Source organism: Hoplias malabaricus, chromosome 13 (genome assembly GCF_029633855.1).
Source record: "Hoplias malabaricus isolate fHopMal1 chromosome 13, fHopMal1.hap1, whole genome shotgun sequence".
Classification (NCBI taxonomy): Eukaryota; Metazoa; Chordata; class Actinopteri; order Characiformes; family Erythrinidae; genus Hoplias; species Hoplias malabaricus.
In genome coordinates, this window is record NC_089812.1 from 22,147,606 (window position 1) to 22,161,016 (window position 13,411).

Genomic DNA, 13,411 nt, shown 5'->3' on the forward strand with positions numbered 1-13,411 from the left:
AAGAAGTGTCTAAGGCCGCATGAGTCTGAGACCAAATCAAATACACATATTTACTTTAAAAAAAAAATTTGGTTCTTTACCAATGCGCATCAGTGTTATTTAAATAAAAATTAATGAATAAAAGAGAAGTACACAGACATTACTAGTTTTTCACATTGCTTTTTTCCTGTTATAATTATTGTTAAACTTTAAAACTTAAGCTTCTCAAGAGCAGTTTTGTCCTGTAAATTTATAGCATGCAGTTTTAGTTTCTGTAATCATGAGTCTCTTAGCTTCTCGTAGGTTTTTCAGAGTTTAATCCTCGCTTTCTCTCCTCGCGAGCTTTCCTCTAGTGTCCAGCATCCTCCTCTTTTCCTCCCCCTCTCCTCCTTCTTTCGTTGTTTTTTTTTTTCCTGCCTGGCAGTCGTTTTTCTTCTGTCCAAGTTGTTGTTTTCCCGGAGTCCTGTGGTGACCTGTGCTCCAGTGATGGCCCAGAAAAAGAGCGAGGAACGAAAAGAAAGCGAACAGGGGCAGAGCAATAGAAGAGAAGGTTTCATTCATTTTAAAAGAATATAATTTGTTTTTCTCTGAGTGTCTCTGCAGCAGCTGCTTAGCACATTAGCATGTTAGTGCATTAGCCGCTAGTTTTGAGTTTCAAGTTTGTTTGATACCGGCCTGTTTCACCTGCCGTTTGTTCTCGTACTTTAAATATGTTGTTTCTGTTTCTTATGTCTTTATTATTATTTTTTTGTTTTTTGTTTTTTGCACTTCAGGAAATTCTGTTCATTTTAAGTATAAAAATGATGTACACTCAAATCATCCATAACATTAAAGCCACCTCTTCATGTTGACACACATCGTCCATTTTATCAGCTCCACTGACCACACAGGAGCACTTTGTTAGTTCTACCATTACAGACTCCAGCAGCATTGCTGTGTCTGATCCACTTATTATAGAAGTACAAAGTGCATATTTATGGTCAGTGGAGCTGTTAAAATGGAGGATGAATGTAGAAACCATGCTATTTCAAAGTTATGATGGATTGGATTTGTACTCTGCAAAAGTCAGTGACCACACATTCATTCATGTAGTTTCCAGTCAAGGCCGCCATTAAACGCAAGATATTCATTTTTCAGAGTGCAATGCAACATTTGCCTTCATTCAGGGAGACTCCCTTCCAGTCCAGCCATAACTCCAAAGTTCACTCCTAGAAGTTGGTTGTTGAGATCCAGTTGGGTCCAGTTTTCTCAGTAGTTTTTAATAACATTATAGACTACTCTTCATAGCACTGTAATTCTGCATTCATATGGCTTTTTTTATACACTGTTCTCTGTTTATACACCGCTCTCTGTTTCTTTTTATACACTGTTCTCTGTTTATACACCGCTCTGTTTCTCTGTTTATACACTGTTCTCTGTTTATACACCGCTCTCTGTTTCTGTTTATACACTGTTCTCTGTTTATACACCGCTCTGTTTCTCTGTTTATACACTGTTCTCTGTTTCTCTGTCTATACACTGTTCTCTGTCTATACACCGCTCTCTGTTTATACACCACTCTCTGTTTCTCTGTTTATACACTGTTCTCTGTTTATACACTGCTCTCTGTTTATACACCACTCTCTGTTTTTCTGTTTATACACTGTTCTCTGTTTCTCTGTTTATACACTGTTCTCTGTTTATACACCGCTCTCTGTTTCTCTGTTTATACACTGTTCTCTGTTTATACACCACTCTCTGTTTATACACTGTTCTCTGTTTATACACTGTTCTCTGTTTATACACCACTCTCTGTTTCTCTGTTTATACACCGCTCTCTGTTTCTCTGTTTATACACTGTTCTCTGTTTATACACTGTTCTCTGTTTATACACCACTCTCTGTTTCTCTGTTTATACACCGCTCTCTGTTTCTCTGTTTATACACTGTTCTCTGTTTATACACCGCTCTCTGTTTATACACTGTTCTCTGTTTATACACCACTCTCTGTTTCTCTGTTTATACACCGCTCTCTGTTTCTCTGTTTATACACTGTTCTCTGTCTATACACCGCTCTCTGTTTCTCTGTTTATACACTGTTCTCTGTTTCTCTGTTTATACACTGTTCTCTGTTTATACACCACTCTGTTTATACACTGTTCTGTTTATACACTGTTCTCTGTTTATACACCGCTCTCTGTTTCTCTGTTTATACACTGTTCTCTGTTTATACACCACTCTCTGTTTATACACTGTTCTGTTTATACACTGTTTCTCTGTTTATACACTGTTCTCTGTTTATAACTGTTCTCTGTTTATACACCGCTCTGTTTCTCTGTTTATACACTGTTCTCTGTTTATACACCACTCTCTGTTTATACACTGTTCTCTGTTTATACACCGCTCTCTGTTTCTCTGTTTATACACTGTTCTCTGTTTATACACCACTCTCTGTTTATACACTGTTCTCTGTTTATACACTGTTCTCTATTTATACACCACTCTGTTTATACACTGTTCTCTGTTTATACACTGTTCTGTTTCTCTGTTTATACACTGTTCTCTGTTTATACACCACTCTCTGTTTCTCTGTTTATACACTGTTCTCTGTTTATACACTGTTCTCTATTTATACACCACTCTGTTTATACACTGTTCTCTGTTTATACACTGTTCTGTTTCTCTGTTTATACACTGTTCTCTGTTTATACACCGCTCTCTGTTTCTCTGTTTATACACTGTTCTCTGTTTATACACTGTTCTTTGTTTATACACCACTCTCTGTTTATACACCTCTCTCTGTTTATACACCACTCTCTGTTTATACACTGTTCTCTATTTATACACCACTCTGTTTATACACTGTTCTCTGTTTATACACTGCTCTGTTTCTCTGTTTATACACTGTTCTCTGTTTATACACCACTCTCTGTTTATACACTGTTCTCTGTTTATACACTGCTCTGTTTCTGTTTATACAATGTTCTCTGTTTCTCTGTTTATACACTGTTCTCTGTTTATACACCGCTCTGTTTATACACCGCTCTGTTTCTCTGTTTATACACTGTTCTCTGTTTATACACCGCTCTGTTTATACACCGCTCTGTTTCTCTGTTTATACACCGCTCTCTGTTTCTCTGTTTATACACCGCTCTCTGTTTCTCTGTTTAAACGCTGTTCTCTGTTTATACACCGCTTTGTATCTCTGTTTATACACTGTTCTGTTTATACACTGCTCTCTGTTTATACACTGCTCTGTTTATACACTGCTGTTTCTTTGTTTATACACCGTTCTCTGTTTATACATCACTGTTTATACACAGAGATCTGTTAATACTCAACTTTGTTTATACACTGCTCCCTGTTTATACACCACACTTTTTCTGTGTTTATACACTGCTCTGTTTCTTTGTTTATACACCGCTTTCTGTTTATACAGTGCTCTCTGTTTATATATCACTAAGTTTATACACAGTGCTCTGTAAATATATGATTCTGTTTATACACTGCTCTTTGTTAATACACTAGTCTCTGTTTATACACTGCTCTTTGTTTTACATGTCGACCAGAGGTGGAAGGGTTTCTTGGTTCCTCTTAAGGTTTCTTCCTTATGCTTTGAGGGAATTCTGTGAAGCTGCTTTGTGAAAAATCCAGTTGTAAAAATCTCTCTATAAATAAAACTGAAAAAAATATTGGATTGAATTTAATTAATTGTATTTTACCACCTGAAAAATGAATATCTTGTACTTTATGGGTGTATTGACTGAAAATGAAGTAAATGAAGGGTGGGCTCTGGCAGTTGCACATTGTAAATATATAGTACCTTTGTTTGCAGTTTGGGGTATTCCTCAGTGAATTCCCTACTGCAACAGTTTCACAGTTTCTTAACACTAACAAATCAAGGAATGATCAAATCAAGATGTTCTGAAGACAGTAGAAATAAGATACTATAGCTCATCATCATCATCTTCTGGCTCAATTTGCTATAGCTCCTTGATCTCCCCTCACACTAGATGTGATATAACCCACATCCCAACTCCCCGAGTATGATATTAAAAATTAAACACCCCCCTTGCTTTCTCAAAAAACACACAGACTGATGACCAATGGTAAACCAAAATCATGCAAATCAAACCCAACAAGATCTTCCCAGGTTTTTAGGGATAAATCCAGGATTATGAGAACTTGAGGTCTGTGAGATTTCAGTCATGTTCCAGAGATTGTCCCCCTTTGCTCCTATTAAGTTCTGCTTTCTATTTTATGAGGGTCCCTCATCTGTCCTCATACCGGTGTTGTGCGTCGGTTGGCTGCATTGGACGAGTCTTTGAGCTCCTTCTGGATGCAGTTGTGGACCTGGAGGAAGTCCCTATCTGAGTTGTAGGTAGCTGTGGGGGTCCCGTGGCTGCCCTTTAGTGTGTCCCCCCCTCTGGTGAGAGTGTACATGGAGATTTCGGTGGACGGGAGTGCCCCAAAGCCCTTCAGCCCCACGGGTGAGGTGTCGCGGGAGTGTGAGGGGTCTGTGGAGCGTGAGGACGAGCGAGAGCGGCGTCTGTAGCGGTAGGGATAGCTGGGGATCCTAGTGATGGCTGATCCCTGGAGGTAATCGGCTGCCCGTGCCCCTGCCCTCAGCTCCCGGTGCCGGTCGATAAACATGTGGACCGCCAGGACACCCACCATCTCAGCCATGATGAAAGATAGCGCACCAAAGTAGAAGCTCCAGCCATACGAGTAGCTATTCTTCTTGGAGTCGCTCTTGGTGGGGTCCCCCGCGTTTGCTGATATGTACACGATCATACCGATGATGTTGCTGAGGCCTGTGGAGGGGAAAGAAAGGCTCTCAGTGTGCTGCAGACCCACATTGAGCTTCAGCCGTAGGAGGGGACTCAGTAGTTCACAGAAATCTTTGAGGGGTCATAATTTTTTGGGTGCACCTTTTTCTTTTTAAAATAATTCTTTACACATAACATGCAGATAAAGTGAAGACTAAACTCTCAGTGTCCTGCAAATCTGTGCTCACCACTAGCTGAACTGAAGCAGGCTGGTTTTGGGGGCTGTATTGAGGACAGTTCTGAGGTTGGTCCTGAAGGTCTGTTAGTTTTGAAGGAGGCTCGAGGGTTGTTATGGAGTCTGTTCTAAGGTCAGTGCTGAGACAAGTTCTGTCTATTCTGAGGGCTGTGTTGAGGTAATTTCTGAGGGCATTCTTGAGATCATGTCTGAAGTTGTTCTGAGGTCGGTTTTGAAGTTGTCCTGAGGTCAGTTTAAGTTTCTGTTCTGATGTTGGTTATGATGGTATTTCAGTTCTGAGGTCAGTTCTATTAGCTCTGAGGTCAGTTTTGAAGACAGGTCTGAGGCCATTTGTGAGGTTGTACTGAGGTCAGTCCTAGGGTGAGTCCTGAGGTTGTACTGAGGTCAGTCCTAGGTGTAGCTCTGAGGTCAGTCCTAGGGTGAGTCCTGAGGTTGTACTGAGGTCAGTCCTGAGGTTGTACTGAGGTCAGTCCTAGGGGCAGTTCTGAGGTTAGTCCTAGGGTCAGTTCTGAAGTTAGTCCTAGGGTCAGTTCTGAGGTTGTACTGAGGTCAGTCCTAGGGTCAGTTCTGAGGTTGTACTGAGGTCAGTCCTTGGGTCAGTTTTATGGTTGTTCTGATGTCTGTTCTAAAGTCAGTTATGATGTCCTGAGACTGTCCTGAGGTCAGTTCTGATGCTGATCTGAGTGCAGTTCTGAGGTCAGCTTGACCTGTGTGAGGCTCAAACAGGCGACAGTGACAGAGTGAAATTTAGATGATGGATCATTGGTGAAGTGTGTCAGGGACTCTGTATTTTTAGAGTGGAATCCCAAAAGATCACATTTAGCCTAGCAACAGTATCTGAGACAAAGAGCGAGAGAGAGAGAGAGAGGGGGGGGGGGTCATCTGTCACTGGTTAATTTTGTTTGATATATAAAACTGAAAGCAGAAGTTTGAGGGACCCTTTGCTGACCTTCTAGAGAGAGCACACTGCTGCACGCTTGAAAGAGAGAAAAGCCATAACATTAAAACCACCTTCTGTTTTCTACTCTGAAGGCCCATTGTCTGAGTGAAGAAACAAGGGGGTGGTTTTAATGTCCCTCCTCCTCTGCTGTGTCTCACCTGCGGAGACAAAGAGGATCCCGGCACTCAGGATGATGTTGTGGCGTGATTTATAAAATTCACTGGCTGCAATGCACAGTCCTCCCATAAACAACAGGATTACACTCAGGATCGGAAAAATACTGGACGCCCTCACAGCACCTAGAGAGAGAGAGAGGGAGAGAGAAGGTAAAAGTGTGTTTTGATGGTTTGAGCATCTGCTGTGCTCTGCTCTCAGCACAAAACAATCAACACCCTGTCAATGTGTAAACAGCTCCAGAGATCTCAATATGACCCACACATAGACAGTGGATATTAGAAATACACTTTTACACATTCCTTCACTCATTCATCCATCTTTTGTAACTCATCCAGAAGGCAGGAACATAATCTGAATAAAGCATCACACACTCACCCAGTCACTCACACACACACCTGTGGACAGTTTCACACAATCACCCAGTCATACACACACACGCCTGTGGATAGTTTCACACACTCACCCAGTCACTCAAACACACACCTGTAGACAGTTTCACACACTCACCCTGTCACTCAAACACACACCTGTAGACAGTTTCACACACTCACCCTGTCACTCACACCTGTAGAAAGTTTCACACAGTCACCCAGTCACTCAAACACACACCTGTAGACAGTTTCACACCAAACACACACCTGTAGACAGTTTCACACCAAACACACACCTGTAGACAGTTTTACACAGTCACCCAGTCACTCAAACACACACCTGTAGACAGTTTTACACAGTCACTCAAACACACACCTGTAGACAGTTTTACACAGTCACCCAGTCACTCAAACACACACCTGTAGACAGTTTCACACACTCACCCAGTCACTCAAACACACACCTGTAGACAGTTTTACACAGTCACCCAGTCACTCAAACACACCTGTAGACAGTTTCACACACTCACCCAGTCACTCAAACACACACCTGTAGACAGTTTCACACACTCACCCAGTCACTCAAACACACACCTGTAGACAGTTTCACACACTCACCCTGTCACTCAAACACACACCTGTAGACAGTTTCACACACTCACCCCTATGAATAGTTTTAACCATTCACCCTGTCACTCACTCACCCCTGTGAACAGTTTCACACACTCACGCTGTCACTCACACACTCACACCTGTGGACAGTTTCACACAGTCACACCATCTTCCAACCTGTGTGTTTGGACTGTGGTAGGAACCTGGAGGAGACCCACACAGACACAGGGAGAACACACCACACTCCTCACATACAGTGACCTGAGGAGGGAATTGAACCCAGCGTGTATTGACTGACTGGGTTTTTAGAGACACAAGGCTGGAGCTCATTCGAGTTCAACACCACTGTGTTCTTCCTTTAACCCTCGTCTTCATTCTGTCTCAGTCCTCTTTGTCCTCTCACCGCTTATTCATCCTTCCTCCCTCTCTCCACTCCTCTGCTACGTAACATGCACCCTTACACTTTCATCAGGATGCTTACCGTCTCACCACTCAAACTGCACTTGGCATCACTCTCTCCCTCTGTCTCTCTTTCTGTACATCCCACTCTCTCACTCTCTCCCTCCCCCTTCTCTCTCTGACACATCATTTTCTCTTCTCTCATATTCCTCACTTTTCTCTCTCTCTCCATTTCTTCTCAACTTTAAGTCCTTTTGTGATGTTCTTTCTCTTTCCTGCTCACACTCTCCCTTTCATTTTGCATCTTTTTCTCTCTCTCTCTCCCTCTGTTGCTCTCCTTTTGTTATCTGTGTCACTGTTGATGTTTCCACATGGTGTTATTGTAATAAGACCAGTTATTGCAGACTGTCCCAAAACTTTTGTCACTCAGTTGTGGACACGTTTTGATGAACCTGTGTCAGGAGGAGACGGGAGACAGGTGATGGGAGACAGGTGATAGGAGACAGGTGGAGCCATGCGTCTCATGCTCCTGCTGCAAAAGTGAAGAGGTTTTACTCTGAGTGATGAACGACAGTTTAATTTTCTTTCTTTTTATTGTTTTCCTCTCATCTGTCTGTCTCTCTGACAGTTTTTCCTCCATAATTTCACACTTTACTCTCTCATCTTCTCTTCTATCTTTTCTCTATCCTCTTTATTACATTCTATCTCTCCTTCGTTCTTTCTCCTTTTCTCAGACAGCTTCTACCCCATGTGACACACTCTCTCTCTTTCTCATTCTCTTTCCTACCACTTTCTTTCTCTACTTTTCTCACTCTGCTCTCTCTGTAGTTCCCACATTTCCCCTTCTTCTCACCCTCTTCCAACACACACCAATGACGTCTGTGATTAGTTTCTTCTTTTGTGTCTATTTCCTTTTCTGAGTGGGTTTCTTCTCTCCTGCTCCACATCCTTTCAGACCCATGGTGCTAAGCTGCTATTCTCACAGTGGAAAGAAGTGATATGTTCAAATCTGAAGTGAAAGGGGAAATTAATATTCTCCTCTCTCTCAGATGAAGGGTGTGGGTGCTCTTTATGTGATGGGGTGTTGGGGGCGGGTGTTGCACGGTTGCTATGGGTTCAGATTTTATCTGAATCTTTTATTATTAACTCTTCCTCAATCTTATGCAGGTGGATGACCACCTCTAGTATATTTTTTTACTTACTTAACTTTTCTTTTCGTATGATCGTATCGTATAATGCTCTATTTCTCGTTGTCTGCAGGATGCTGGCTTCTGTGGCTAGAGGTTGATGCTCTTTCATGCCTTACTCACACACACACACACACACACACACACACTTCTGTCTCCAGCTGCACATTAAGTTGTAGGATATTGACAGGGCCCGTCACAGAACATTACCTGAGAGGGGTCACACTCGCCCTTTCTCATCCATCACACACACACACATACACACAGAGAGAGAGAGTGAACCAGTATGAGAAAGGAAGGAAAGATGAGAGAGAGAGAGAGAGAGAGAGAGAGAGAGAGAGAGAGAGAGAGAGAGAGAATAGCTTAAAAGAATTGATTGTTGTCAGTGAAAGTGTTTAAAGTGTTCCTCCTGAAGGTGACAGAAGGTGGAGGATTATGGTCTTGAGTTTCAGCTCCAAGGACCAGCTGCGGATGATAGTGCTTGGGCCCGGAACAGCTTCACTGTGCATTGGTATCAATTCTACCGACTCTAGAATTGAGAGAGCTCCTAATCTCCTGACGATGTTTGTTTGGATGTGTGTGTGTGTGTGTGTGTGTGTGTGTCTATCTGTACCTGGAACATATCACATTGTTGGGAACCAAATCAGTTCACTAGAGTGGTTCTTAAATTTTTTAGAAAATGTACCACCAATTCTCAAACCAAAACCTCCCATTACCACCTATATTACTACTCATATTGCAGAAACACACACACACAACTTGCACACAGTAGACATGCATATCCATCTGCTGCTTACCATTTTAGTGAAAGGGCTGAGCCCAAAGATCAAGGAGTTTTAAATGCAGATCTGGCTCAGCAACAGTTTTGTTACAGTACTTGGTCTTGATAATCTCTTTGGCAATTGGCAGGTTCTTCACCATTTTGGTATGAATCACCTGTTTTGTATTCCACAAGTGAACACTGTAAGATGCTTCTTGGGATTTGGAAACCACAAAATCCTTGGGATTTCATGTACCACAGAGAACCACTGCACTACCGAGAGCGAGAGGGAAGTGAGAATGAGGACAACGTGGTCCGTTCATAAAAGATATGGGCTAATTTTATTACTTACTCTAAACAAACCACTTTTTAGATGTTCTTACGGGAACATTGGTTTCCCTGTCACTTACCAGGATTCTGATCTGCCTAATGGACACTCATTCCCAATAAGTCCAAGGGCAGATAACAGAAAAGAACATTTCTCTAGCCTTTATTAGTTTTATTAGCTTAGCAGATAGCAAACATATTCTAGGCTAGTTAGGCTAAATTATCTTAATTTTCCAAAGAACATTTAGGTACATAACGAAATTTAACCACTGGACACATTTGTTGCATAAAATAAAATATTTTTCAACCGATATAGTTGGCTATATCAGAAATAGGAGAGAAAATAGGACATGATTTAAATTAGAATTTACTGCTAGCCATATCCTCATTGTGGTATCCTTTAGCTTTATCATTTTAGCTTGGTTCTGTGTTGCTTTATCTGTTAGCGCTGCTCATGATACTGTTTTAAAAGCCTTTGCAGGAGCCTGTAGATCTTCACTGTACATGAGCTACTCCAGGCTTTAATACTGTGAGCTCCTCCAACGCGCCGCTTTAATTTTTAACCACAGCAAAGCAGCTGAAGTGTTCCAGCTCGACCCAAACGGCTCTAAAAACAGTTTTCCTTTTACCTACTTTCAGTAAAGACATGATGCCGTGCCAAGCTGCTGCTACTGGGGGTGTTTAGCTGTCACTCTTAGCCTGCTTGCCGAATCTAACGATATGACCTGGTCCAAATTAGCGCCCTCACCTTTTTCGCTCGCTAATGGCTGGGGAAAGACATGGGGCAGGGGTCAGAGGAAGCTATTTTTGAAGGTTTTATGAAGAGATAAGGCTGATACAGAAGAGTCTTTTGAGATATGTGATTAGTGTTGAGGTCACAGATTTGATTTGTGCTGAGGTCAGCTGCGTTGCTAGCTAGGGCAGACTGGAGGGAGCAACACTCCCTTTATCTCACTACTATATTACTGCATTGCATTCATACTTGTTTTACAATGCTAGACCATTACATAAGTGTTGTATAAGCTAAGTCAGTTCTTCAACAGCTTCTGCTTTTGTAGGAAGGCTTTACATTAGACACTGGAATGTTGGAGTTGATAGCTTTTAGGTGTGGTCTGTAATGGATCCAAATAACACTTCAAACACAAAACCCCAGTGAGCACAGTTCCACTGCTTCACAGCATAGTGCTTGGTTGGCTCTATACTACTGTGGTGCACTCCTGGACTTATGGCATGATGAACTTAGGTGAATCTTATTTCTTAATTTTACCCCTACACCTTGTTTTGTGTTGCCCCTTGGTACAATGTGTAGTGGTTAAAATCTTCTCTTATGAAATGCAACAACAAATGGAGAGCCTGATCAGTCACCAGGACACAACACACCAAAATTTAGCATGTTATACACCTTCAAAAGCATTACACAATCATATATCACCCACCTACAGGGGTTGGACAATGAAACTGAAACACCTGTCATTTTAGTGTGGGAGGTTTCATGGCTAAATTGGACCAGCCTGGTGGCCAATCTTCATTAATTGCACATTGCACCAGTAAGAGCAGAGTGTGAAGGTTCAATTAGCAGAGGGTAAGAGCATAGTTTTGCTCAAAATATTGCAATCCACACAACGTTATGGGTGACATACCAGAGTTCAAAAGAGGACAAGTTGTTGGTGCACGTCTTGCTGGCGCATCTGTGACCAAGACAGCAAGTCTTTGTGATGTATCAAGAGCCATGGTATCCAGGGTAATGTCAGCATACCACCAAGAAGGACGAAACACATCCAACAGGATTAACAGTGGACGCAAGAGGAAGCTGTCTGAAAGGGATGTTCGGGTGCTGACCTGGATTGTATCCAAAAAACATAAAACCACGGCTGCCCAAATCACAGCAGAATTTAATGTGCACCTCAACTCTCCTGTTTCCACCAGAACTGTCCGTCGGGAGCTCCACTGGGTCAATATACACGGCCGGGCTGCTATAGTCAAACATTTGGTCACTCATGCCAATGACAAACGTCGGTTTCAATGGTACAAGAAGCGCAAATCTTGGGCTGTGGACAATGTGAAACATGTATTGTTCTCTGATGAGTCCACCTTTACTGTTTTCCCCACATCCGGGAGAGTTACAGTGTGGAGAAGCCCCAAAGAAGCGTACCACCCAGACTGTTGCATGCCCAGAGTGAAGCATGGGGGTGGATCAGTGATGGGTTGGGCTGCCATATCATAGCATTGCCTTGGCCCAATACTTGTGCTAGATGGTCGCGTCACTGCCAAGGACTACCGAAACATTCTGCAGGACCATGTGCATCCAATGCTTCAAACATTGTATCCTGAAGGCGGTGATGTGTATCAGGACCACAATGCACCAATACACACAGCAAGACTGGTGAAAGATTGGTTTGATGAACATGAAAGTGAAGTTGAACATCTCCCATGGCCTGCACAGTCACCAGATCTAAATATTATTGAGTCACTTTGGGGTGTTTTGGAGGAGCGAGTCAGGAAATGTTTTCCTCCACCAGCATCACGTAGTGACCTGGCCACTATCCTGCAAGAAGAATGGCTTAAAATCCCTCTGACCACTGTGCAGGACTTGTGTATGTCATTCCCAAGACAAATTGACGCTGTATTGGCCGCAAAAGGAGGCCCTACACCATACTAATAAATTATTGTGTTCTAAAATCAGGGGTTTCAGTTTCATTGTCCAGCCCCTGTAACTCTCTGTAATATGAAGCTAAATTTTAGGCTACTTCACCACGCCCCCTTCTCACTCAAGCGAACCAATCGGAGTAGGGGAGGGCGGGACTAGTTTGTGAACAAAACGCTTCTCGAAATTCTATGTAAGCTCTAGAAAAACAAAATTCCGGACGTTTGTCAAATTCCACGCAGACATTTTTTAAGTCTAAAAAAGAGGACATGTCTGGGTAAAAGAGGACGTCTGGTCACCCTAGTGAGATAATACACTAGTGAGCATCGAGTTTAAAGGAGAAAATTCTGACGTGTTCTTTCTTACTGCGCTGCGTCTCACTGCTGATTCAGAAGATGTTCATAGACTTTCGTTGACGCGTGTCTCTGAACAAAAAATCTCCATTTGAATCCTCCTGCTTGGCCCTAGTCTTCTTTCTTATGAAGAATTGAGACACCCACACCCCTAAGCAAAAGCGACGGGTGGGGAAAAGAATCACATTCTTTGGAGCTGTGCTTTTCTATGGCTTTACTGTCAGCATTAAGTGTGTACCCAAGGACCTCTGCTCACACACACACTCAATGTCTTTCCTGGATAAGAACACACAAGCACACATACATAAACGTGCTTGTTGTTTTTAGATGACACCCAGCTATTACTCTAAACAACTGCAGCATAACTGACTGTACACACACACACACTCATTGAAATCATTTGTGTGGATCTCCTGCAGAGACACATTTAAATAATCACTGTAATCCTCCTTCTCCTCTGTATCAATCTGACCACACCACAGTCGAGAGAGAGAGAGAGAGAGAGAGAGAGAGAGACTTTGCTAATACACCCTTTGGTTGTTTCGATGTAACAGTGACTTTTATTTAGTGCTTGCTGGAGTGATGGAGCTCTATTGCTGGCACATTGCTGTGAGGATTTGATGGCAACATTAGTGAGGTCAAGTGTCCAGCTCATCCTA

At 42.4% G+C, this 13,411-nt stretch overlaps 1 protein-coding gene across 1 annotated transcript in view; it reads right to left on the reverse strand.

The window, feature by feature from the left end:
• Positions 1-2,796: 2,796 nt before the first annotated feature.
• Positions 2,797-13,411, reverse strand: part of cacng2a (calcium channel, voltage-dependent, gamma subunit 2a) — a 55,373-nt gene continuing 44,758 nt past the window's right edge. Inside the window, exons 3-4 of the mRNA XM_066642021.1 lie at positions 6,081-6,221; positions 2,797-4,771 (exon numbers count right to left, since the gene is read on the reverse strand). Coding sequence (XP_066498118.1) covers positions 4,239-4,771; positions 6,081-6,221 — 674 coding nt within the window. The 3' untranslated portion in view covers positions 2,797-4,238. The remainder of the gene's footprint in view (positions 4,772-6,080; positions 6,222-13,411) is intronic.